Source organism: Gekko japonicus, unplaced genomic scaffold (genome assembly GCF_001447785.1).
Source record: "Gekko japonicus isolate JY-2015 unplaced genomic scaffold, Gekko_japonicus_V1.1 scaffold1, whole genome shotgun sequence".
In the NCBI taxonomy this organism is placed as follows: domain Eukaryota; kingdom Metazoa; phylum Chordata; class Lepidosauria; order Squamata; family Gekkonidae; genus Gekko; species Gekko japonicus.
The window spans coordinates 3,268,013-3,295,784 of NW_015164181.1; the positions used below are offsets into that span (position 1 = coordinate 3,268,013).

Genomic DNA, 27,772 nt, shown 5'->3' on the forward strand with positions numbered 1-27,772 from the left:
GTGAGGAATACATAGATGAGTTTGGATCCCGACTAAATTTTTCCATTGGTAGGAAGGCACTTCTGTCAATTACGTTTGGGGGGGGGGATGCCACCCAATCTTCTTAAAATCTTGTTCCTGGGGGGACATTGAACCATTTCAGGGAGCTCATGTGGAAGAAGGGAAGCAGAAAAGTTCCTCCCCATTGATGGAAGTCCCTAACTTTAATGAAAAATGAAGTTTGAATTCAGCCTATGAGATTTTATCTTGATCTCAGTAGCAGAGGGGAGGGGGCTGTGGTCCCTGCCACTGACCAGAGGATCAAGGGCTGCTGGGTAGCTGCACCCCTTTTCACTTCCAGTAAGGGAACGAACTGGTTGGCCCCCAACTGCTCACACTGATCTCCTGCTATTTCTTTTCCTGTTGCATCTTGCCTTTTAGTTAGCCTGAGGATAAGGGCCTGTATCATTTCTGTGCAGCCTTCTGTATTGAATTTTAACTGATGTGGAGATGTATTTTACTGGAAAAGCAGGATCAAAACAATAAATCAATTGCGCCAGAAGTTGAAAATATCGAATAAATTGTGTTGTTTTGAGAGAATGGACAACTCTGAGCAAGCACGATGAGAAAGCTTGTGTTTTAAAGCTTTAAAGGGATGGAAGAGTGGGTGAGCTTGTGGCACTCAGCCAATGTAGTGCAGTAGTTAAAATGTCATACTAAGGAGACCTGGGTTCAAATCTCCCTTCTGCGATAAAGCTTGGGCCTTGGGACAGTCACTCTCTTGGTCTGACCTACTTCACAGGGTTGTTGTGTCAATAAAACAGGAGGGAGAGAACTGCGTTTGCTGCCCTGAACTCTATGGAAGAAAGGTTGGCTAAAAACATAAACAAGCACTTTTCAAGGTTGATATGATATTTAGGCTGCAGCTATGATAACATTGCAAAACATTATTCCATATTAGTTCTGAAACAGTTAGGGCTAAGAGTAACAGAGAGAGGTTTGTTTCTTAGTAACACACTCACAGGGCAGTCAAGTACCTTATCAGTTGAAGTGTGCTATATGCTAATAGAGGTTACTGAGATATCTGATTAAGGAATAGATAGGCCCACAACACCGCCTCCTTAACAGAGAACAGCATTTCTGATAAGAAATGGTTCTGATGGATTTCAAGGCCTTTGCCTTTAGCTGGGATGACTTTATAAGAGGAGGGTCATCTACTGTTAGAAACCTTCAAGCAGAGGACAATGGATTCTTTTCTTAGAAGTCTGAATATATTTGAAAGAAGTTTCTCTGTTGTTGTTGACTCCTGGCTGTATAGAAGACAGTGAATATACTCACAAGCAATCAAGACAACATACTTATCTACTTAGTGTCTGTATACTGAAGGAGAACCCCTTGAAACAGGACTACATCTGGATTCCTATCTGTCATCTGCATCATTTGTCGTTTTTCAGTCATTTTGTTATTGTATATTTTTGAAAGTATTTCAATAATCATTCTCAACATATTCACAGTCTTTGCTGTGGCTCTGCCTTCTTTTCTGTTTATCTACACTGTGGTTCCTCCTTATCTGATTTTATAAAAGGGGAGACAGTCTCAGCGGTGGTTAGCCATAGAAACTCCATTTTGAGAGGCACCGTACCTTTAATTAACAGATTCTGAGGAGGAACAAAATGAGGCAGGCCCTGGATAGATTAGTAAATCTGAAAGGTGATAGTAATCTACATTAAAATCTCTTGCAAATGATTCCTCATCTTCCCCCTTAAAGATATGGAAGTTTTTAAGTTTGGGAATTTTTCCTGTAGAACTATTCCCAGCTGTCCAAAGGGTGAAGAGGAGAGGGCGACGTGGAAAAAGGTAAAGGTTTCCCTTGCTCGAAAGCCAGTCGAGTCCGACTCTAGGGTTGCGGTGCTCATCTCCGTTTCAAAGCCGAAGAGCCAGCGCTGTCCGAAGATGTTTCCGTGGTCATGTGGCCGGCATGACTAAACACCAAGGTGCACGGAACGCTGTTACCTTCCCACTGAAGTGGTACCTATTTATCTACTTGCAATTTCTTGCTTTCGAACTGCTAGGTTGGCAGGAGCTGGAACTAGAGACGGGAGCTCACTCCGTCATGCGGGAACTCGGGTCTCGAACTGCTGAACTACTGACCTTCCACAGCCTGCAGTTCAGCATCTTAACCACTTGAGCGACGTGGATACATCATCTCAAAAAACAAAAGCCTTTTGTGGGGTTCTTTTTGTCTTTCCGAACCCTTGTATTCAGATTGTTTATCTAATCAGGGATTGATTAAACAGATTTCTATCCTCCAAACAGCCCAGTGGCCTTCGGGAGAAACTATTATCTCACATTCCCAAATAAGAAATGACCATATAAACTTTTAAATTTTTTTTGTATTTTTCGTGTGTGTGTTGGTGCGCGCATCCGTGCACACACCTGGAAGTCATGGCAACCTCTGGTGACTGACCCCTACTGGGGGCCTGCAGGATATTCAGAGAGGTGGCTGAATAAAGCCTGCCTCTGTCCTCCGGACTGCTGGTATTCCAAGGAAGTCTCCCATCCAAGAACTTGCCAGAGTCGACTGCTTAGCTTCCGAGATCTAACTTGGCTGGGCTATCCAGGTCAGGGCCATATAATCTTGTATTTTTTAAAAAAATATAAGATTTTTATTGATTTTCAAAGAGATACAGAATAAAGAAAAGGTTAAGGATAAAGCGTGTTATATTACTAATAACATTTTGCAGTATTGTATAAGTTTCAGCATTTAATTTGTTATTATCTTAAATAATCTTGTATTTTTTTAAAAAATTACTTAATTAAAAACAAACGTATAGGCTAGCATTTAAAAAAAACCGTGATAAAGGACACACACACATACACACACTGATTAAATTATGAAGACTAATTAATACATCAATTAATCATCTAATACCATTAATCAACTGAACTGTTTTTATTGGTATCAGCCTGTGTGAGTGCGCGCGCATAACACGCACACATCCCCTTCTGTCTATGCACACATACACACGCCATTCAGTCCTCCAACTCAACCTCATCGAAATACCTCTGTAAGCCCCACCCCGCACCAATTAAGCACCGCCCTCCTAGTATCGGTCGCCCTTGGATACGACCCGCCCCTGCCCTCCGGCGAACCGCCAGGCGACCGCGCTCGTCGGCCGCCGCGCCTTTGGGCTCGTCCGCCGTCTCCTCAGCGGATTGGCCGAAACGTCTGCCGGAAGCACCGCCTCTTCCCTCCCCTCCGAGGGAGGGAGTGACTGACGAGGAGCTCCGCCGCTGGTGGGACCGACATCGTGCCAAACGACGTCGACGGGGTTGCCGCTGTCAACCATGAGCCGCCGGCCTTCTTTCAGCGAGTGCCTGCGCGACTGGGAGGAGCTGCAGGTCGGCTTCCAGCGCGTGCAGGTACCCCGGGGAGGGGAAGTGACATCATGGGGTGGGGCTTGAAGAGGGGGAGGGCCTGTGCTGGTGCGGGGAGGGGGGGTTCTTGGTGAATAAAGGGGAGCTGGTCGGGTGCTACTGCAGTGAGCAGGTTTCAGCCCTGGAAGCGCCTATTGGGAAGGGACGTGTCTCTGAGCACTTGCAGAGTGCTTTCCCTGACTCCTTCCCTTAAGTTGGGTGATGGGTGAATGCCTCTGAGCACACACAGAGTGCTTTTGCTTTCACCAGTCCTTAAGGTGGGAGAAAAGGACTCATATCCTTTGGTAGGTTCTACCCCAGTATCTTAGTAGAGTGGTTCAGAGAAGTTAGGAATAGAGGGTCTTGCACGCCAGTGTTTCCGTGCCTGTCTGGTTTCAGAGGATGGTTCTGGGTATTCAGCCCCATGTTATTAAAAATGTGGGGCTCTGTTCTGCTTTCGATGCTGCCAAACACCTACATGAAACTGCTGGAGGTTTGGACTGGTGTGTCATCAATATGGGGATGACACCCAACCCTCTTTCTCCTATTCAATTGAGCCACATGGAATACTTTGTCTGGGGGTGGTATAATGGCGCTGGATTAATGAAGGCTGATAAACCAACGTTCAATCCAGTTGCTGCTGTTAGATGAAAACGCCAGATATTGATTTGTGGCCTCCTCTGGAAGGCCTTCCATTCCCAGTTTGGTGTAGTGGTTAAGAGCATGGGCTCTAATCTGGGAGAACCAGCTTTGATTCACCAGTCCTCCACATGCAGCTGCTGGGTGACCTTGGGTCAGTCACAGTTCTTGCAGAGCTGTTCTCACAAGAGCAGTTCTTGAAAGAGCTCTCTCAGCCCCACCTACCTCATAGGGTATTTGTTGTGGGGAGGGGAAGAGAAGGAGATTGTAAGCTGCTCTGAGACTCATGATTGAAGGGTGGGGTATAAATCCAATTTCTTCTTCTCCTTCTCTGGCTCAGATATACAGCTCGAGGGTGTTTTTAGATACCAGGCTACAGATGAAGGTGCAGATATCGCCTAGAATCACGTAGTCCTTTGGCAGCTGAGTCCCTTTCTTGAGAAACATGTTAGTCACATTTATCTATGTTCTGATTGAATCTTAGTTGGACTACAGCAATGTGCTGTATGTGGGGCTGCATTTGAAGACTGTCCGGATGCTTCAACCAGCTCCAAAGTGCAAGGGCTAGGTTGCTGGCTGACGTAAGTTGGGGTGACAGCATTTCTCCACTGGCTGTCGGTTTACTTCGGGGCACGATTCACAGTGCTGGTCGTTACCTATAAAGCTCTCATGACCTGGAACCAGAGTACCTAAAGGGTAAATTACCTTCTGCTGTATGGCCCCACCTGCCAACTGAGATCATCCTTGGAGGCCCTTGCCTGTGTGCGTCTACTAGCCCCTGGTAGAGGCGAAATGGGTGAACTCCAGAGATGTGGCCTTCTCAGTAGTGGTACCGAGGCTCCAGGCCAAGATTTTATATGTCTTAGTTTAGACCAGTGATTCTTAAAGGGGATGTATGTCCTCCAGGAAGCAATCTACAAATCTGAGCAATCTGAGGGTTTAAAAATAAATAAATTAGGTTGTCCTTCCCATTTGCACTAGCTTCTGTCTGCTGGTGGAAGACTGTTGTTTTATAGTGTGTACCCCACCCTTCAGATACATGCCTGGATTTCTCAGCCCAGGGCCTTAAATTAACACGCAGCGAAACAGGAATCGGTTCAAACATTAAGGAGCTTGCTGATGGCCATCAAGTACAAGAGTCTCACTCAATGCATGCCTAAGGTCACTCTATTGTATGCATATGTCATACCTATAGGTATATAAATCAAGTTGCCTTGTTTGGAGTGCTGTTTTATGTTCTGGGTTCTTTCTGCTTTGGGGTGTGTTTGAGACTGTGCACTTGGTGGCTGATACTGGATTCGAGGTGGAGAACCACTGGTTTAAATATTCCCTTTGGAGTTTTATCAGCTGCTTTGAGTTTTATGCTGTCACCACTTAAAACGTTTCTCCCCCATTTTTTACACTGTGATCTTTAGGGTTTTTTGAGATCTTTCCCCCATTTTCTGGTCTGATGCTGTTTATCTGACTTTCTCCTGTATTGCTTTTTGTTGCCATTTTTATTTTATTGATTTTATGGATGTTAATGAGCAGTAGGCTTAGAGCAGATAAAAGGAAGTACTTCTTACCCCAAGGGTAATTAACACGTGGCATTCACTGCCGCAGGAAGTCGTGGCGGCTACAAGCATTGACAGCTTCAAGCAGGGATTAGATGAACATATGGAGCAGAGGTCCATCAGTGGCTGTTAGCCACAACGTATAGATAGGAACTCTCGGTCTGGGGCAAGTGATGCACTGTATTCTTGGTGCTTGGAGAGCAACAGTGGGAGGGCTTCTGGAGTTGTGGCCCCACTGATAGACCTTCTGGGTTTTGACCATTCTGTGACACGGACTGGCTGGGCCATTGGCCTGATCTAGCGTGGCTTCTCTTATGTCCTTATGTTTGCTGCAAGTTACCTCCTGGCTCTTTGTATGGAGAGGCAGGGTAGGAACATTTTAAATACAAGTAAATAAATGTAGCAGGAGACAGGATTTAGGAAGGCACAGAGAAACGTCCACACAACAGGTGAGAAAGGAAAAGTGCTTTATTGACGTCAGGCTTAGCTGCGAGGAGTGCTCAAAAAGGGCTGGGCCCCCGGACACAGAAAGAACAAAAGCTTTATACAGTTCAGTTACGCACACACTTTCTTATCTTAGTCTCCACCCCAACATCAGCCCAGGGTGTTGCGCTTCTTTGCTGAACGGTGGGCACACTGGGATTTTGCACCTCGCTCTGTTCCCCGAGGCACAGAGAATCAGGGAGAGCGTCTCCTCCTCCCCTCCCCCTTCTTCTCTCTGCTTCATAAACACAGAGCGTGCTGTTCCCTTCTTACTCTTTAGGGGCATAAAGAGGAGAGAACCCCTGAGCAGATGCAAAGTGCTTTCTCCCCTGGACTACATCTGACTTGGGGGGAGGTTTTTGTGAATTTCCTGCATGGTGGAGGGGGTTGGACTAGATGACCCTGGGAGTCCCTTCCAACTCTAGGATTCTATGATGCTGTGACTCTTCTTTGCTTTCCTGTTCATGGAGTTTGGGGGGGGGGGTCTTGCTGGCTTAAACTGGTAAACTAAAACTAGTAATTGGGGGGAGGCCGAGGAGGCCACCCTTCAGGTGGAAGGCACTGATACGCTGAAAGAGGAGAGTGATTAGTTATTATTGTTGGTAGTTACGCGGTAAACACTGTCATGAATTATATTTATTTGAGATTTCAAAGTGCACGCATTGTCTCAGTGATTCTTACCCCGGCTCTGGCAAGTAGGTCAAAGTTAACCCCTCCCCATGGGATGCAGGTCATGCATGCGTGTGGGAGGCCCCCTTGAGAGCTTATGGGGGAGGTGAGGTTCAGACCAGGGACTTCCTGGCTCTTAGCCCTGTGTAGAATCATCAGGAACTTCCTCTCAGTAATGTTTTGACATATCTGAGAAAATAATGAATTTCTTGGAATGTACCAGTTGAAACTGAAGCTCAAATACGTACTTTGGCCACCAAATGAGAAGGGAGCACTCAGTGGAGAAGACCCTGATGCTGGGAAAGATTGAAGGTCAAAGAAGTCGGGGACGGCAAAGGATGAGATAGTTAGACAGTGTCATAGATGCAACGAACATGAAGTTGAGCCAACTTCAGAGGACGACGGAAGACCGGAAGGCCTGGCATGATATTTATTTAATTATTTATTTATACTTTCCATTTGTACCCCGCTCACCCCCGAAGGGCTCTGAGCGGCTTACACGGTGCATGGTGCAGAGACCTATGCAGAAACCCTAACTATGGCCACAGTACGTCTGGAGTGGGGGGATCCCTACCAGGTACCCTCCCGGCTCCGATCGTTCGTTTATCCGGCGAGTGGGCGACTCCTTCCAGTTTTTCTCCGGTGCATCTTCCGCGGCCTCCGCTGTTCTTTTGACTCTCTGTCGACTCCTCTCGGGGGCTGTTGGTTACGGGCCCTGGTGCGCAGCCGCGGTGGGCGTCACAACGTCCTTGCGGCTCCGGCCGTCCTCCTGCTGGCCACGTCATCAGCTGCCGAGCCAACCACCTCCTTGTGATGTTGCTGCCTCTCTTAATTTCCTCCGTGCTGACCGATGCCATGTCGCCGCCGCTTCTCGATTCCTCGCTCGGCTGGAGCCCAATTTCGAGGGAGGGGTACCCCCTGTCCTCCTACGGACAGGTACCCATTTACCTAATTGCCCTGAGGGGCTTTCGGACTACTGGGTTGGCAGGAGCTGGGGCAAGGGTCGGGAGCTCACCCCGACCACGGTGGTAATCGAACCGCTGTTACAGCTGTTCGAGATGACTATTTCTACAGGCATTTAACTGCCTGTGCCACCGCCCCTTTATCTGGTCCATGGGGTCGCGAAGAGTCGGACTCAACTGTGCGACTGAACAACAACAACCAGTTGAAAAACTGACTGGAGACGTCACATAAGATATCTCTCGAAACGGTTGAACATTCCGGAGATCATCATTAACAACCAACAACAATAATTGTACTTATCTTATGTATTTTGTACTTCATGAATAATTTTTGTATTCTGTTCGCTTCAGTATTTAAACAGTAATTGAGCGCAGTCAGGATACAGTTTTTCTTTAGTGGGGTCTCTTTTTGAAGTACTTCTTGGCTGTTACCATCTACTTGAAGCGGGAGGTGAGGCTCAGACCAGGGACTTCCTGGCTCTCGACCGAGTCCCGGTCGCTCCACATCTTGCTACCAGCTGGAGCAGGTGGAACTGAGAGGTCGTCCGAGGAGGGATCCAAGACGTTTGGGGCCAAGCTAAATGTGGGGACGGAAGGCTTTGAGGGTGTAGTGGGGATCCCAGATCACCGCAGACTGTGACAGCAGCCATGAAATTAAAAGACGCCTGCTCCTTGGGAGGAAAGCGATGACGAACCTAAACAGCATGATAAAAAGTAGAGATATCACCCTGCCAACAAAAGTCCGCATGGTCAAAGCAATGGTATTCCCAGTAGTCATGTATGGCTGCGAGAGTTTGACTATAAGGAAGGCCGAGCGCCGAAGAATAGATTCTTTTGAACTGTGGTGCTGGAGAAGACTCTTGAGAGTCCCTTGGACTGCAAGAAGAACAAATCAGTCAATCCTAAAAGAAATCAACCCTGACTGTTCCCTGGAAGGCCAGATAATGAAGCTGAAGCTCAAATACTTTGGCCACCAAATGAGAAGGGAGCACTCACTGGAGAAGACCCTGATGCTGGGAAAGATTGAAGGTCAAAGAAGACGGGGACGGCAAAGGATGAGATGGTTAGACAGTGTCATCGATGCAACGAACATGAAATTGAGCAAACTTCAGAGGACGGCGGAAGACAGGAGGGCCTGGCGAGATCTGGTCCATGGGGTCGCGAAGAGTCGGACTCGACTGTGCGACTGAACAACAAAAAACAGGACCGGCCTACCTCACAGGACTGCTTTTGCTGGAAAAAACCCACTGATTAAACGTGTTTTAATGCACTGTGTGAAGAAACGCCCTGCAGCCCAGGATTTCCGTCAAAGTTTGCTATAAATGAGCCTGTACTGTACCCACCCCCAGAGGTTACTTAGGTACCTTTTACCAGCCAACAGGGCTCAGAGATTTTTAAAGTGCCGGTTCCTTTCCATTCATTGAATGGGACGCCGGACAGCAGAAAACTGTATACTGCTTATGAACATAAGAAGTAGGGTTGCCTTCTAGCCACCGGGGGGTTGTTGGGGGTAGGACTGCCAGATCCAGGCCGGCGAACTCGTGGAGATTTGAGGATGGAACCTGGGAAGGGCACGGACCTCATCGCTTTCCTCCCAAGGAGCAGGCGTCTTTTAATTTCATGGCTGCTGTCGCAGTCTGCGGTGATCTGGGATTACCCCTTATTGCAAAGGCAATGGTAAAAGGGCGCCGAGGCGAAGCCAGAGCGGCTGGCCTCAGGCTCCCTGCCAAAGAGGGTGAGCAGATTTTTCAGCCTGAGAAGAACCCCCCTAAGAATCGCCTGTTCTTAAGGCTCCAGAGTTGGAGCCCCGCTGGTGCTGAGAAAGGGGAAGAACCAGGCATCCAGCTCCAAGGCCTCGAAAGCAGAAGGAGACCCGGATGTGGTCTTAAGAACATAAGAAGAGCCGTGCTGGACCAGGTCGAAGGCCCGCCTAGTCCGGCATTCTGTTCACGCGGTGGCCAACCAGCTGCCTCTAGGAAGCCCATGAGCAGGGCTTCTGCAAGGGCCTCCTCCCACCCACTCAGGTGAAGTGGGACCCTGCCTCTGGGCCTGGAGGGAGTAGATACCCCACTAGCCGTGATGACTCGATAGCCCCATTCTCCAGGAGTTTGTCCGCTTCCCTTTTTAAAGTCGGCAGCCATCACCACATCCTGTGGCGGCCAATTCCGTGATTTAGCCATGTGCTGTGCAAAGAAGTAATTCTTTTTGCGTGTCCTCCAGCTTCGGTGGACGGCCACAGATTCCAGTATTATGAGAAAGGGAGAAAAGCTTGTCTTCTCTAAAGATTCCCCTTGCTCAAAAGCCAGTCGAATCCGACTCTAGGGTTGTGGTGCTCATCTCCGTTTCAAAGCCGAAGAGCCAGCGCTGTCCGAAGACGTTTCCGCGGTCATGTGGCCGGCATGACTAAACACCAGGGCGCACGGAACGCTGTTACCTTCCCACCGAAGTGGTACCTATTTATCTACTTGCAATGTCTTGCTTTCGAACTGCTAGGCTGGCAGGAGCTGGAACTAGAGATGGGAGCTCACTCCATCATGAGGCACCCGGGTCTCGAACTGCTGAACTACTGACCTTCCACAGCCTGCAGTTCAGCATCTTAACCACTTGAGCCACCGCAGCTCCTCTTCTCTGCTGCTTAACAAAAACCTGTGAGCATCAGCCCACCAGCGGACACTGCAGTGTGGCAAGGGAGACCCCCAGTAAACTTTTGATAAGGCTGGTGGCCTCATGGGAAGAGTCGTGCAGATTCTCCCCTCACCCACATCCACCGTGATTTGTCCACCTCTGACCTACTGAGTTCATGTCTGAGACCAGATATGAACTGGGGCTCCCTGCCTCATGCTGTTTAGCAGTCCTCTGGAAGACAGAGCCTTTGTGTCCCAGGGAGGGGTTGAGCCATTCTTCTGAGGACAAGTGGGTCTCGGGGTGGGGGTGGGATTACAAGCCCTTCTTTAAAAGGAAGTCCGCAGCAGGAGCTGGAGTGCTGTGCGTCTGAGCTAACTGTTCATAAGAACATAAGAGATGCCAGTGTTGGATCAGGCCAAAGGCCTATCCAACACTCTATATCACACAGTGGCCAGAAATACCAGTGCCATCAGGAGGTCCATCAGTGGGGCCAGGACATTAGAAACCCTCCCACTGTTGACCCCCCCCCCCCAGCACCAAGATGACAGAGCATCACTTGCCCCGGAGTCCCTATCTATACCTTGTGGCTAATAGCCACTGATGGACCTCTGCTCCATATGCTTATCTTGTTCAAGCAAGCATGGCCTAAAAACAAAAGGTGCTGTTGCAGTCCTGTTTTTTTTAAACTTTCTGGTGGAGCCAGCGAGGCCCAACAGGCTGACGGACTGCAAGAACTCGTGGCATGGCGTTAAGAGTTTCTGTTACGATGCTTGGCATTTCTGTAGCATTGTCGATATACTTGGTGCTTTAGAAGGAGAGCAGAAGAGATTGGATTTATACCCCCGCCCTTCACTACCCAAAGGAGTCTCAGAGCGGCTTACAAACTCCTTTCCCTTCCCCTCCCCACCACAGACACCCTGGGAGGTAGGCGGGGCTGAGAGAGCTCTTGCCCTAAACGGCTCTTTTTTTCAAGAACAGCTGTGCCAAAACTATGGCTTGCCCAAGGTCATCCAGCCAGGTGCAAGTGGAGGAGTGGGGAATCAAACCCGGTTCTCCCAGATTAGAGTCCGCGCACTTAACCATTACACCAAACTGGCTTTACGGAGGATAAGGAGATGGGTCCCCCTGTGGTTATGATGCAGCATGTATTAAAGGGTCAGCCATCATCAGGGAATGAGCCAACTTCAGGTTTCCGGAGGGAGCTGATCTGTAATGTTCAAGAAGGTAGAATGTTGCATGCTCACAGTGCAGTCCTATGCATAGATACGGCTTTCTGAGCTTGTTAACTCAGAAAGGTGGAGCTGTATTTAGGACTGCGCTGTTAGTGAACCCGAAATTATGAACTAGTGCACCAGGGAGAGAGACTGCTTCTGGTGTTCGGGCCAAGGGCGCAGTCAGCCATATATCCACAATCACACACATGAAGCTGCCCTATACTGAATCAGACCATCAGTCCATCAAGGTCAGAATTGTCCGCTCTGACTGGCAGCAGCTCTCCAGGGTCTCAGGCTGCGGTCTTTCACATCACCTCCTGCCTGATCATTTTTTTAACTGGAGGTGCCAGGGATTGAACTGGGGACCTTCTGACTGCCAAGCAGAGGCTCTTCCACTGGGCCACAGCCCCTACTTGCATCCAGCAGGAGAACTTCCCACTGAATGTAACTCGGGGCCAAACTGGACGTGACAGCGTCCTCTTGTCCACCATTTTAAAATCATGTAAAGCTGTGATGTGCGCCCCCACCCACTGGCCGTATGTGCCTGTACAAGTTCTGGAGAGTGTGGCTGTTTGGGCATTTGATAAGGCTTGGGGCGGGGGGAAGGTCCGTAAAGCCAGTTTGGTGTAGTGGTTAGGAGTGCATGGACGCTAATCTGGAAGAACCGGGTTTGATTCCCCACTCCTCCGCTTGCACCTGCTGGATGACCTTGGGCAAGCCATAGTTCTGGTAAGAGCTGTTCTTGAAAAAGAGCAGTCTCTGTGAAGAGCTCTCTCAGCCCCACCTACCTCACAGGGTGTCTGTTGTGGGGAGGGGAAGGGGAAGGAGTTTGTAAGGCGCTCTGAGGCTCCTTCGGGCAGTGAAGGGCGAGGGTATAAATCCAATCTCCTCCTCCTCCTCCTCCTCCTCCTCCTCTTCTTCTTCTTCTGATGTCCTTGTGGCCACCACCAGGATGCTGTCAGCATTAAATGCTGATAGCGTCCTGACGGTGGCCACAAGGACACCAGCACATCCAATTTGGTGCTTAGGTCGGGAATATCTGACCAGTCAAATATTGGCCAAGCATTGTCAGATGGTCGTTTTTTAAAAAAAAAAACTGTTTCTTTTCCTTAGGATGGCACAGAAAGCGGCTTTCGTCACAGACTGGTTTGATGAACTGGTGCTAACTGCGCAAACAGCCACTGTGCAACAGCATCGTGAACTTTTAAAAAGTGATGAAATAAATACATGGGAGATCTGAAGCAGCGGCCTTTGTTGTAGAGTTTTGCTTGTGTTTTTTTGGAGACGCCTGGTGGGAGGAGCCAGGAAGAGAAGGCTTTGCCGGGCTCCTGGGTCTGCCCCTGACTGCTGGGCATTTCTCTCTCCTGCCCCATTGCGTGGGGGTGGCCGAGGAAAGTGCCATCCAGTTGCAGACCTATGGCAACCGCATTGGGTTTTTAAGGCAAGGGGAATTCGGAGGTGGGTTTCGCGATGGCCTGCCTCTGCGTAGCAACCCTGGGCTCCCTTGGTGACCTCCCATCCACGCATTAACCAGGGCTGACCCCGCTTAGTTTCCAAGATCCGATGAGATCTGGCTACTCTGGGCCATCCAGGTCAGGGACCTGCTCCCTTGCCTGAATGAATTAGAGAAGGGATGCTGTCCCTGACATTTCACGGAATAGTGGGCCACAGCCAAAGCCTAGGTGATCCACTGACCGGTGTCGCCCAGGCTTTCACTGCTGTCCATTGATGGGGGCTGGGAGCTGGAGTGGATGGAGCTGCTCTGTTGACCTGGTAAATCCAGAGACTTCATTCTCCCAGCTAATCCCAGCAGCGGGTGTCGCACACCCCTGTTCCTTTCTGTTCCTGAAGAGGGCGCTGAATCCCCAGAAACTGCAGTGCACAGTAATTCATTAGGCTTGTCGTCTGAGTCCAGCAAAGTTTTATTCAAGGCACAGACTGGTAAATTCCATCTCTTTGTACCTGAGGAAGTGTGCGTGCTCATGAAAGCTCATACGTTGAATAAATCTTTGTTGGTCTCAAAGGTGCCCCCACTGGACCCAAATGTTGTTCTGCTGCTTCGGACCAACACGGCCACCGACCTGAATCGATCCCTAGGCTTGCGTTTCAGGCAGCAAAATTCCTGATTCAAATCCCAGAGCCCCCGACAACTTGAACTTGCCAGCAAAAGAAGGGGAGCTGGCCTGATGGACCCCGGCTGCATCTCCCCTTGCTGCCGCCTCTGTTTGTTCATTCTTGTCGTTCCCTGAAACGAAGCTGGATCCCAAACTAATGCTTCCCCCCCCCTTCTCCTTTTTTCGTTTCCGATCAGGAAACCCACCGGTTGTACAAGCAGAAGTTGGAAGAGCTGACTAAGCTCCAGGATGGGATCTCCAGCTCCATCACCCGGCAGAAGAAACAGCTGAAAGAGCTATCGCTGGCCCTGAAGCAGTAAGAACATAAGAACATAAGTGAAGCCAGTGTTGGATCAGGCCAGTGGCCCATCCAGTCCAACACTCTGTCACACAGCGGCCAAAAATACCAGGGGCCTTCAGGAGGTCCAGCAAGTGGGGCCAGGACACTAGAAGCCCTCCCACTGTTGCCCCCCCCCCAAGCACCAAGAATACAGAGCATCCCTTGCCCCAGCCTGAGAGTTCCTATCTATACCTTGTGGCTAAGAGCCACTGATGGACCTCTGCTCCATATGCTTATCTAATTCCCTCTTGAAGCTGTCCGTACTTGTAGCCGCCACCACCTCCTGTAGCAGTATGTCTACAGCAGCTGTGTGGGGCTCTGCCGAGGGAAGCTGTTGCGAGCACTGGGTGCATTTGCCACAGGGGCTCAGGGAATAATTTTTCTAGAGAGCCAGTTTGGTGTAGTGGTTAAGTGCGTGGACTCTAATCTGGGAGAACCGGGTTTGATTCCCCACTCCTCCACTTGCACCTGGCTGGATGACCTTGGGCAAGCCATAGTTCTGGCACAGCTCTTGGGGAAAAAGAGAAGTTTCTGTCAAGAGCTCTCTCAGCCCCACCTACCTCACAGGGTGTCTGTTGTGGGGAGGGGGAGGGAAAGGAGTTTGTAAGCCGCTCTGAGACACTTTTGGGTAGTGAAGGGTGGGCTCCAATCTCCTCCCCCCCCCCTGCCCAAGACCTTCCTCCTTCCCCCGCCCAAGACCCTGGAGAACTGCTTCCCAATAGTCAGCACTCAGCTAGATGGACCAAAGTCTCTAACTGGCACCCTCATTTCACCCCCTTGGTCCGAATCCAAGAGTGAAGTGGCCCAGGGTGGTGCCTCCCTCCCGAGTCTGTGGGTGCTGCCTTTTCCATCTCTCACATCTTGGGCTAGCTGTGTTACGAGGTACCAGCAGTGTTCTGTGAACGGTTCTTCCCCCCCCCCCCCCCGGGGCACCCTTCTGGCCGATGAGGAAGAGACTGTCCAGGAGATCCAGGATATGATCAAAGAGTGGCAGAATGTCTTCTTTGAAATGGAGGCTTATTTGCCCAAGAAAAACGGGTAAGAATTAACTTGGCTGCAGAACTCCTGCGGGGGGGGGGGGGAGGTGGAGTAGGACTGGAGCCCCTTTCAGAGCTGCTCCCTGAAGATGTGGCTGCACGAACAGCATGCCATGGGGCACTGGGCTCGCCAGCTGATACGGCTCAGATTCGACACGGTGGCATCCATGTTTTTCGCTCGTATAACATTGCTTCTGTAGAGTTTGATTCTGGGGACAAGCTTTTGTGCACACGCATGCTTCTTCAGATCTGAATCGTGGGCACTCCATGAAACTGCAGAGCGGTCGGGTTAGAACGGATAAAAGGAAGTACTTCTTCCCCCAAAGAGTGATTAACACATGGAATTCACTGCCACAGGAAGTGGTGGCAGCTACAAGCATGGACGGCTTCAAAAGGGAATTAGATAAGCATATGGAGCAGAGGTCCATCAGTGGCTATTAGCCACCAGGTATAGCTAGGGGCTCTGGGGCAAGTGATGCTCTGTCTTCTTGGTGCTTGGGGGGGTCAACAGTGGGAGGGCTTCTAATGTCCTGGCCCCACTGCTGGACCTCCTGATGGCACTGGTATTTCTGGCCACTGTGTGACACAGAGTGTTGGACTGGATGGGCCTTTGGCCTGATCCAACATTGGCGTCTCTTATGTTCTTATGTTCTTATGTATCTGAAAAAGCGCATGTGCGCACGAAAGCTTATACCCAGAATTGAACTTTCCTGGTCTCAAAGGTGCCCCTGGGCTCAAACATTGTTCGGTTGTTTCAGATGCACCCGAGTTTTGCTTCTGCAGTGGGCTTTGCAGGTTGCTGAAGCCTCACCTCCACCGGAAACCTCTCTGGGTTTAAGGATTTCAACCTTTAAAGCTTTGCCTTTGTAGCCTGTTAGTGACCCAGCCATATAATTCAGGCTTCCATGGATATGGGTAGCCATGTTAGTCTGTCTGTAGTCAATCCTAAAGGAAATCAACCCTGACTGTTCCCTGGAAGGCCAGATACTGAAGCTGAAGCTCAAATACTTTGGCCATCCAATGAGAAGGGAGCACTCACTGGAGAAGATTCAAGGTAAAAGAAGGGGATGGCAAGGAATGAGATGGTTAGACAGTGTTATCGATGCAACGGACATGAAATTAAGCAAACTCCGGAGGATGGCGGAAGACAGGAGGGCCTGGCATGATGTGGTCCATGGGGTCTCAAAAGACTTGACTATGCGACTGAACAACCACAAAGCAATAGAAAAGAGTAAGAGTCCAGTAGCACCTTAAAGACTAATACAAATTTGTGGCAGAGCATGACCTTTTGTGAGTCACGGCTCACTTTGCCAGTGATTCATGAGTCACTTCTCCCTTCTTCGGTATCTGAAGAAGTGAGCAGTGACTCACAAAAGCTCATACCCTGCCACAAATTTTGTTAGTCTTTGGCGTACTACTGGACTCTTGCTTTTCTCTAATAAGTCTGACTCTCTGTCCAACGTGGCCAAGTTGTCCCTCTTTACAAGAGATCAGAGAATCCTCTGCATTGCAATATCCACGTGGGAGCGTCTTTAACCCCTTCTCTTTTCTGCGTTGATCCAGGTTGTACCTGAACCTCGTGCTGGGGAATGTGAACGTCACTCTGCTCAGCAAGCACGCTAAGTAAATGCTTTACTCTTGCAGCTTTAGCTTGGGTGTCTGTGTGCTGTATAGATACATTAGAGACTTGTTCATTCTTTTTTTATATAAATTTATTTTCAGTTTCACCAAAACATATTCATTCCAATCATATATGCGTTTCATATCCAAGCGATCATCTGAATTAACATTATTTATCTTTAACTAGCCTTTATACAATTCTATTATAGCTCATACATTTTCAACCAGTCGTAAATTTTTCCCCATCTATTTTTATTTTATTTAATTCCACTTATACCTCGCCCTCCCCGCGTACGGGCTCAGGGAAAAGCTGCTCTGGTTTATTTTGCAAGACTATATTTAACTTATCCATTCCAGCTACTTCTAGGATTTTAAGTTTAAGCTCTTCCGGGTGCCGCAAGACAGGGTGAGCTCCTGTCTCTAGTTCCAGCTCCTGCCAACCTAGCAGTTCGAAAGCAAGAAATTGCAAGTAGATAAATAGGTACCACTTCGGTGGGAAGGTAACAGCGTTCCGTGCGCCTTGGTGTTTAGTCATGCCGGCCACATGACCACGGAAACGTCTTCGGACAGCGCTGGCTCTTCGGCTTTGAAACGGAGATGAGCACCGCAACCCTAGAGTCGGATTCGACTGGCTTTCGAGCAAGGGAACCTTTAGCTTTACTATCGAAGGTATGCTTTTAGATTTCCATCGTTTTGCTATTAATATTCTAGCTGCCATCAAAATATATGTTATTATCTGATTATGCTCCTTTATCGTGTCTGGTATCATGTTTAGTAAATATATTTCTGGGGTTAATGGTAAGGTGATTTGTAGAATCTTTAGTATTGTTTTATGTATTTTCTTCCCAAAAGTTTGAATTTTATCACATTTCCACCAGATGTGTAAATACGAACCTATATTTCTCCCACATCTCCAACAAGTGTTCGATGCCCTAGGGAAGCATTTAGCAATTTTTTCTGGGGTCCAATGCCACCTATAACACATTTTATATATGTTTTCCTTATATGGCATTGCCCGAGATTTGTTGACATTCTTGAGATGCTGAATACCATATCACATTCCCATGCTTCCCCCCACACACACACGCACACAACTCTCCACATGGGGATGGGGGGTGGCGGCAGAAGGTACACAGATTAGATTGAACCACAGGTACCTTGCTTAGAGGGGGGAGTGGGCAGGAACAGCATGTCGGGAAATGCCCACAGAAGCTATGTACATGATGCCTGTTGGCACACATAACTTGTTGTGGTTTTGCCAGTTGTGAGTTGCCCCCAAATCCTTGGAAATCTTCCTCCTCTGCCTTTCTCACTCCTGAGCTTCAGGCTACTGAATGATTTCAAGTGTACCTTTGCAGTCATAGGGGCTGTGGGCTTTTTCAAAAGACACAAAAGCTTAGGTGCTCCCGGAGTCCTTTCCTGTGTCCAGTATCACCTTCTGCGCCTTTTTTGGCTCTCCCAGGAGGTTAGCAGTGCAGACACAGCTCTGGCCTTCAGTAGCATTGGCTGCTGTAGGTGTTTCTTGAACAGTACCTAAACGTGAGGCTCTTTAAAGGAACCTGAACTGGCCGTCTGGACCTCTCTGGGCACCCATGATGCAAGTAGTAATAATAATAATAATAATAATAATAATAATAATAATAATAATAATAATAATAATAATATTAATAATAATAATAATAATAATAATAATAATAATAATATACTTTATTGTCATTGTACATAGCACAACGAAATTAAAGATGCAATCATTTCGGTGATCTACAACCATACTCATATACACTCACACAACCATTCACAACCATCCCATAACTCCCTTAAGGTTCACATTGCAACTTAAACCACTAATGTCACCCCCGTTCTGAGAACTTGGATCCTTCCATGAGTCTTTCTGGGGCATTCAAAGCCTGTCTGTTTCCCCACTTACCAGGTTTGCCTACAAGGACGAGTATGAGAAGTTCAAGCTGTACCTCACCATCATCCTCATCATTATCTCCTTCACTTGCCGGTTCCTCCTCAACTCCAGGTGAGTTTGCAGCCCCCGGTCCAGAGCCGTCTGCCGCCCCTCCTCTCTCTCTCTCTCTCTCTCTCTCTCTCTCTCTCTCTCTCTCTCTCTCTCTCTGTCTGTCTGTCTGTCTGTCTGTCTGTCTGTCTGTCTGTGCAGCATTGTAGCCTAGCCGATTCCAATACCATTAATTAGTGAAGAACCTTGGGGGAAAATGCAACCCCTCAACTCTAGTCTGAAATGGTGCAGTCCATCTTACTGACTTAATGCCCCCTTTCCTTTTGCCGCCTTGGAGGGTGCAATATTTGCTCTAAAGATGTAATGTGGGTGTGGAGAACTCTATCAAGACCACTTCTGGGGGTTCTTTCAAGGCCAGCTTTCCCATCGTCTAAAGTTAGACAATGTTTAACGAATGCTGACGGTCTCCTGTTGGCTAGTTCTGCTTCACAGGACAACCCTCCCTCTCCCTTTCTGCCGCCGCCACAGGGTGACCGACGCCGTCTTCAATTTCCTCCTGGTGTGGTACTACTGCACGCTCACCATCCGGGAGAGCATCCTGATCAACAACGGCTCCAAGTGAGTGGCCTCTCCCAGACCTCCTCCAAGAGCATGAAAACGATGCCTGCCCTTGCGGAATTCCTAAGAGCGTACAAAGCTGTCTCCTGCTCAGCCAGGCCTGCGGTCCGGCTAATTCAGTCATGATCCCGACTGGCTTTGCAGGGGGGAGAGAATTCATCTCCTGCATCTGCTGTTGGAGGTCCTTCAAGCAGAGATGCCGGGGAGTGGACCCAATACCTTCTGCACGCAAAGCTGAGCCAGTCTTCTAAGACTGACCCTTCCACAGTCCATTGGTCATCTTCCCGCTTGCACAGTGCCACAGCGAATGAGGGGAGGATCTGCGTCCTGTGAAACAAATTAAGCTCCCTGATTGGTCCGTTCCAGCTCAGTATTGCCCCCTCTGACTGGCAGTGGCTCTCCAAGCTCTCGGGGGGCAGTAGTAGCTGCCCGAGATCTTTTGCCCCAGAGATGCCCTGGATTGAGCTTGATGCCACCTGTAAGTGCAAAGCCATGCCTTCTTCCCTTGAGTGTGGTGCTGCTCCTTGGGGTGTGGGGGTGTAGGCAAAGCAAAGACGACAGGATACAAGCTTGCAGGAACTGTCTGAAACCTCTTGGCTTCCCAGCGTTTATTTATAAGCTCCGTTTTTCCCCCCTTTCCTCCCCCCCTCCTCTCTCCGTAAGGGAGTTACAAACATTCGAGCATCCTTTTGGAATGTGTGTGTGTGTGTGTGTGTGTGTGTTTTCAGGCAGCTGTCTGCTATCTGCCTCTCCCCCTTTCTCAAGGCTAACTGACTGCGTAGTTTAGGCAGTCACCAGACTTCTCTTAGCACACAAATACTTTCGGGTTACCAATCTCCAGGCAGGAGATTGCACTGCTTTCCCACACTTGAGTCATGCCCTTGGCTGCCCAGGTGTTTGGGGGAAGGGGAGCCCTCGTTAGGGGCGCAGCCTGTGGCTTCCTTGGCAGAGTCAGGTCAGGGAACCGGCGTTTGCCGACCTCTTTTGCAAGGAACGTTGGGTGAATTTGGTTGCCCTGGCTTGGCTGTTCTTCCCCTCGGCTGTGTTGCAGCTGCATCGCCAGGTCTCCAGGGGAGGGTTTTTCATGATGATCACAAAGTGATCGCCTTGTTTGTCTGTCATAGCATTACAAAAAAAAACCCCAGAATCCAAGTGGTACCTTAAAGACTAGGTAAAGGTAAAGGTTTCCCTTGCTCGAAGACCAGTCAAAACCAACTCTAGGGGGCGGTGCTCATCTCCGTTTCCAAGCCGAAGAGCCAGCGCTGTCCAAAGACGTTTCCCTGGTCATGTGGCCGGCATGACTAGACGCCAAGACGCACAGAACACTGTTACCTTCCTACCGAAGTGGTACCTATTTGTCTACTTGCAATTTCTGGATTTCGAACTGCTAGGTTGGCAGGAGCTGGGGCCAGAGACGGGAGCTCACTCCGTCATGCAGCACTCAGGTCTTGAACTGCTGAACTACTGACCTTCCGGTCCACAGTTCAGCGTCTTAACCACTGGAGCCACTGCAGCCCCTATCGAACCACTTGAGCCACCTTAAAGACTAGCAAATGTTTATTCCAGTATGAACTTTCATGAGTCACAGCCCACATCTCCAGACAGAGCGGTTAAGATGCTGCTGGGCTTCTGTTGTATTTTTTGAGGGAAGAACTATCCAATCTTGCTAACAAAATAATCCTTTCCTCATGTCTGTTTTGCTCCTCCAGGATCAAGGGCTGGTGGGTCTTCCATCATTACATTTCCACCTTCCTCTCTGGCGTCATGTTGACATGGTGAGTCGACTATGCCTTTCTTGAGTTATGGTGTCCAGACGGTCTAGCAAATTGTTATTGGGGGGAGGAATCTATAGAATGAGGGACCTGTGTATTGAGCCGAATTTTACATCTCCTTCAGATCCTTTAGAGAGCCATTTGGTGTAGTGGTTAGAAGAGAAGAGAGAAGAGGAGATTGGATTTATACCCCGCCCTTCACTACCCAAGGGAGTCTCAGAGTGACTTACAAACTCCTTTCCCTTCCCCTCCCCACAACAGACACCTTGTGAGGTAGGTGGGGCTGAGAAAGCTCTGACAGAAACTGCTCATTTTCAAGAACAGCTCATTATCAGAACTATGGCTTGCCCAAGGTCATCCAGCAGGTGCAAGTGGAGGAGTGGGGAATCAAACCCGGTTCTCCCAGATTAGAGTCCGCACACTTAACCACTACACCAAACTGGTTAGGGGCGTGGATTTTAATCTGGGAGAACCGGGTTTGATTCCCTGCTCCTCCGCATGCAGCTGCTGGTGTGACCTTGGGTCAGTCACAAGGTATTTCAGAGCTGTTCTCTCATGAGCAGTTCTCGAGAGAGTTCCCTAAGCCCCACCTACCTCACAGGGTGTCTGTTGTGGGGAGGGGAAAGGAAAGGAGACTGTAAACCGCTCTGAGACTTCTTTGGGTAGTGAAGGGGGGGTATAAAGCCAATCTCCTCCTCCTCCTCCTTCAGTGCTTTTTAGAGGCTGGCTTTCTAGTGCTTGTCCAGGCTTATAGCAGCTTTAAACTGGGGGGTCCGTCTTCTATTTATATCACCCCTCGACTATTCTGTTGCATTAGAAGTTTCATTTTGTTTTTATAGCAATATTGTTTCCTGTGGTAGCAGGAGAGAGCAGTGTCTGGCCAGCAGGTGGGTGGGAGGTGTGGTTTTAACACAAATGGGTATATTGCAAGGATCACTTGCAGGGGGCGGGATCACATGTCTTTGTTGTCTGCTGTTGATTCCCCAGGAGCCGACCAATCACAGCCTGAGGGGGCCACCCTCAGCCCCCAGGAACTTTTCATCTGGGCTGGAAGCCACTTGGATTTGTCAGGAGCCTCCGCCCGACCCCCCCACCAATTTTTTTTTTTTAAATGAGGGCCGTTAAAAGCAGCAGCAGAGGGGGGGAGGAAGCAGATTGATCCCACTCTTTCAAGCAGAAGTAAGCTCTATGTCAATCAGATGCGGATTTCTCTCCCTGTCCCCATCCCCCTTGCAGGCCAGATGGACTCATGTACCAGATGTTCCGGAACCAGTTCCTTTCCTTTTCCATGTATCAGAGTAAGTGAGGTTGCACTGCCCTGGGGGGTGGGGCAAAGCAGGGTGCCTGCAGACCGCGAAACTTCCTGGAGGATGTGCTGACGTGACCGCATGTGGTCAGAATACACCTGTCATCTAGACACTAGCTGATGCTCTCCGCGAATGTTCCGTTTCTCCCCACACACACACACACACACACACACTTGCTGTTTTTTAAAAAAAATACAGAACAGTAATTGAATGGACAGAACAATGTGTTTGTATGAAGAAGATTGTTATTGATCGACTGAGTAACTCGGGTTCCAAAAACCATCGCCTTGCTGTTTAGCTGGCGTAGCAGGTCTTTCTTTGGTGTAGTGGTTAAGTTTGGTGTAGTGGTTAAGTGTGCGGACTCTAATCTGGGACAACTGGGTTTGATTCCCCACTCCTCCATTTGCAGCTGCTGGATGACCTTGGGCAAGCCATAGTTCTGGCACAGCTGTTCTTGAAAAAGAGCAGTTTCTGTCAGAGCTCTCTCAGCCCCGCCTACCTCACAGGGTGTCTGTTGTGGGGTGGGGAAGGGAAAGAAGATGGTCAGCCACTCTGAGACTCCTTTGGGTAGTGAAGGGCGGGGTATAAATCCAGTCTCTTCTCTTCTTCTTCTTTCTGTTGCTTGCCTCAAGCTTTGAAGATGGTACAAAACAAATTGTACATCTAACACTTACCTGGGGAGGGAGGGTATACTGAATTTTGGAACTGGTAGAAGACGAGGGATCAGGAATGATGGGGAAAGCAAGTAGCAGCGGGTGAAACGACCTCACAGTTTCCAACAGGTGATGTGGCCATTCGAGCTTCCCCCGCCGCACAGTGAGACCGAGAAACTTGATTCAAAAGAAATACAAAAAGTAACGAACCCCCGGTAAGGGCAGAGAGTGAGAAGGGAGCCGTGGGATCCTCCGTGCCTCTGCTGCAGCAAGTCTTTGTGCATCTAGGAAAGCAGATCTTGGGATGCCGGAAGCCTGTTGTGCCCGGGAAGATCAGGCGGTCTGTGGAGGAAGTGACGGAGGGTGATGTCGGCTCTGCTGACCCATCATCTCTTTTCAGGCTTTGTGCAGTTCCTGCAGTATTACTACCAGAGCGGCTGCCTCTATCGGCTCCGAGCCCTGGGGGAACGGCACAACATGGACCTCACCGTGGGTAAGCCCCGCATGTGCATGCGCGTGCATAGGTCCTCATTCGATATTCTTATCACTGACGTACGGATATCATCGCCCCAGAGATGCACTGATGGCCCTAAGTTCAGCCAGCTGCCTTCTCCGTGATTTCACCAGCAGCTGTTAGCTACAATGGCCGAATGAAACCTCCACACGCAGGGGCAGCGTATCTCTCAACCCCACTTGCCAGGAGGGTGTCGACACAAGGCGCTTCACCGCTCAGCACGGCGGCTATCGCCCGGCGCCAGGAGTTGCAGGAGAGAATCCTCACGTACTTTGTTGCTGCCCCAGTCTTTTTTAATGGTGGCACAGCCAGGGCACTGCACGGCGCACCCGCCTCGCCGGGCTTCTGGAATGCAAGCAAGAACTATCCAGCTGTTGGGGTCAGGGCCTTTCCTTGCAGGGGTGGTGCCTGGTTTTGAGCGAGGGGGGGAGAAGGGACCAGAGGCTGCAGTATCCCGGGCCCAGCAGCGTGTGTGTGTGTGTGTGTGTGTGTGTGTGTGTGTGTGTGTGACTGCTAGCTGGCTGGACCTAACTCGTCTGTCCCCCTCCCTTTCACACCCCAGAGGGCTTCCAGTCCTGGATGTGGAGGGGCCTCACCTTCCTGCTCCCGTTCCTCTTCTTCGGCCAAGTAAGTGCAGAGTGCCGTGCCTTCTCCCTCCATGGGTGGGAGCGGGCGGGAGTAACGATGAGGCAGAAGGTGAACGGGATCTACCAATGTGATTATTGCTGCAATGCACTGAGGGTGTGTGTCCTCCCCTCCCTCTCCCCTCCGCAGTTCTGGCAGCTCTACAACGCCGTCACCCTCTTCCGACTGGCCAGGCATCCCCAGTGCAAAGAGTGGCAGGTAAGTGAGAGGAGGCGAGAAGAGAAGAGCCCCGCGTCTCAGAGTCGGCTGCAGTTGGAGGAGCCCCTGTCCGCGGCAGAGCTCGGGGAGAGAAGGCAGGGGACCCCCTCTGGTGGGTTCAGTTGTTGAGACGGGTATAGTGTGGCAATTCTGGGCAAGAAGCATCTCCGACTCAGTCTACCAGCCCGCAGTGCTGCTCTTGGTATGGGAGGGTCTGTGACTCAAGTCTCCAGTTCTGAGTTGGCCAGGCTGGGAAGGGCACGGGAGAGCTGCTGCCGGTCCGAGCGGGCTGGAGGGACCAGCAGTCCAACTGTGTCCGAGGCAGTGCCGCGACTCAAGAACCCCTTGCCTGCAACAGGGAGGCCGTCTGAAATACCACTCCTAGGACCAAGTGCTCAGCTGCCCATCAGAGACCGCTGTGAGATCATTCAGCAGTCCTGAGTGTGAGGAAGTTGGGGGGGGGGTGTTATGGAGGGCTGGACCACTTGGGGGGGGCAGGACAGAGGTGAGATGGGCCTCGGGTGCAGGATCCCCAGAGGGGCCTGAAAAGACCCGTCAACAGATGTTAGGCAGGAAGCCGCTTCAGTAGCAGGGTCACTTGGAAAGCTTTGGTGATGGCTGCTTGCCCCTGGGCTCCTCTCCTGGAACGATCGTTATCAGGGTGGACTTTCTAAGCTTGGGAAATGAAAATGATGTAACACGAGTGTTTTCCATGGATGAACAGACCACAAGCCTAGGGATCACTTCTCCTTTATTTGTGATTTCAGCAACAGCAAGACAACGCTCCCGAGCCTCAGCTCTGTTAAACAGCATGCAGTTGCCACACCCAAGCACACCCCACTCCCAGTGATAGGCTGCTTACGTAACATTAGTACTAGATGGGTTACTTTCAGAATCCTGGCAGGCTATTGTTCTTCTGCTCCAAGCTCAGCCAGCCTCTGGGGTGATTCAGTCAGTGATGATTCAACCCTAATACATAAGCAACAAATAATACAGCACACAGTCTAATATAGCCAGGAACAACAAAACAACTGTGAGCTGAAATACCCGCAAGTATAAATGTACAAAAATAGACTAGATTGGTTACTTTCAGAATCCTGGCAGGCTATTGTTCTTCTGCTCCAAGCTCAGCCAGCCTCTGGGGTGATTCAATCAGTGATGATTCGATCCCAACACATAACAACAAGTATATACGCCTTCTTCTGAGTGCACAAAGTAACACAAGGCATCTCGTTTTGAGGTGGAAAGTCGAGGGGATTGGGTACACGGGCTTATCCCGGGCATCTTACTCTACTGTAGTTTCAGAGGGGACCCGGGCCGGTCTGCAGCGGAAGAGCCAGATTCGAGTCCAGTCGCACCTTAGAGACCAACACTGTTTCCAGGGTATCAGGCACTGACCTGGACGGCCCAGGCAAGCCAGATCTCGTCAGGTCTCGGAAGCCAAGCAGGGGTCGACTCTGGCAAGTGCTGGGATGGGGGACCTCCAAGGAATACTAGCAGTTGGGCGGCGGGGGCAGGCTTAGAGAGCCAGTCTGGTGTAGTGGTTAAGTGCGCGGACTCTAATCTGGGAGAGCCGGGTTTGATTCCCCACTCCTCCACTTGCACCTGGCTGGATGACCTTGGGCAAGCTGTAGTTCTGATAAGAGCTGTTCTTGAAAAAGAGCAGTTTCTGTCAGAGCTCTCTCCGCCCCATCTACCTCACAGGGTGTCTGTGGTGGGGAGGGGAAGGGAGAGGAGTTTGTAAGCCGCTCTGAGACTCCTCTGGGTAGTGAAGGGTGGGGGATAAATCCAATCTCCTCCTCTTCTTCTTCTTTATCCAGCCACCTCTCTGAATATCTCCCAGGCCCCCAGTAGGGGTCAGTCACCCGAGGTCGCCATGACTTCCAGGCATGGGCGCGTGCACACACACACAGAGAGAAATGCAAATAATAATAATTTTTTTTCAGGGTATCAGCTTCTGAGAGTCAAAGCAACCTTCTCTAAGGTGCTCCTGGATTCGAATCTAGCTCCTTTACTCTGTGCATGATGGGGGAAGGAAGGGGTATTTATTTATTGGCTTCATTCCCACCCGGTTTTCCTCCCATTGGGGACCCGGGGTCGCTTGCGTGGTTCTGCTCTGCTCCGTTTCACCCTTTGCCAAAGGCAGCCAAGAGGCTGACAGGTGGGCGCGTATCAATCACATCCCCCTGCAGGTCGTTGGGAACTGTTTGTCAAGTGGAGGTGAAACATACAGACAGGGAAAAGCCCGTAAACTGACTTTCCCTATGCTGGATACCGTTGCACTGAAGTGTCCTAGAAAATGGATTATTGGATAGACTCAGGTTTGGGAAGAAGACCGGAGGCGTGGAGTTGGGGGTCTGTGTCTGCCAACTCCAAAGTCCAGATTTGACAGGGGCCATATCCCCCCGCCCGCCCAGTAGCCCCCTGACCTCCCTCTTCCGAGAGTCTCCCTGACTCGGCCCCTTGCGTCCCCAACAGGTGCTGATGTGTGGCCTCCCTTTCTTCGTCCTCTTCGCCGGCAACTTCTTCACTACCCTGCGAGTCGTCCACCAGAAGTTCCAAGAGAAGACCAAGGATTCCAAGAAGCAGTGAGCCCCCCTGGGGGGGGGCTCCCGAGCACCTGTCCTCACCGGCCCTGGACATTTCCGTCTTCCACCTGCCTTCCGTCATTCTCGGCCCCGATCTGGGGAGCCAGCGCTCCCAAACTGTTTGTTTTTTGGGGGGGGGCTGAGCGTCTTTCCCCACACTCCCCCACCCCCTTCCTCCCAGGAACTGGTGCAAACGAAGCTGAATGTGAACAGCACTGTCCAATCTGGCATGAGACTCCTCCTCGGATGGTGGGGATTCCAGGACAATGACCCACGGGCCAGAGACCAGCGGTGACCTTAGTCTGTGACGCTTGAATGTCATTCTCAATCTGCTTCCCTCCTTCCCCCGACACTGCCCACCTGCGGACCACCAATGCCCGAAGCACCCGCCTCCCAGGTGGGGGCATGTTCAGCCTCAACCATCTTTAGAGTGCGTCGGAACCTGGTTTCCGGGGCGAAGGAGTGCCTTGGGAACCGTGTCTCCTCTGTACGGTGCAACCTCTCCTGTCTTGGCGTTTGCGCTGAAGCCCCGCAGCTACTCTCAGGCTCGTGAGAGGTCTTTTCCTTTACGGATTTGTGTTCTGCTCCCATCTGGCGGTTTACCAGGGAGTAGGGGCGGCAAAGGGCTTGCTGGCTGCCCGAGTCTTGTTTGAGTCAAGCCTGGCTTCCTGTCCTTCCGTACCCCATCACCACCACCACCGCCACCAAAAAGCATTCCTCGATGTCCACCCAAGTCTCTAGCTTGACCACCTGCCAGTGAGAACTGAAGGGCAATTTTCTTTCCTTCTCATGTTTACTGTATCTCTTCTGAAGTTGGAAGGGACTGTGGCCGGCCAAACAGGCTTAGAACGTGTGTGTTGTA

The 27,772-nt window shown here is 50.2% G+C and overlaps 1 protein-coding gene across 1 annotated transcript; it reads left to right on the top strand.

The window, feature by feature from the left end:
• The first annotated feature begins 3,256 nt into the window (after nt 1-3,256).
• Nucleotides 3,257-27,772, top strand: TMEM120A (transmembrane protein 120A). Its single transcript, XM_015408015.1, is given in 12 exon segments — nt 3,257-3,402; nt 13,853-14,002; nt 14,945-15,033; nt 16,596-16,655; nt 18,583-18,678; nt 19,144-19,233; nt 20,943-21,008; nt 22,242-22,303; nt 23,366-23,458; nt 24,042-24,106; nt 24,254-24,322; nt 26,801-27,772. Coding segments are annotated over 12 exon segments (1,029 nt in total). The 5' UTR covers nt 3,257-3,327; the 3' UTR covers nt 26,915-27,772.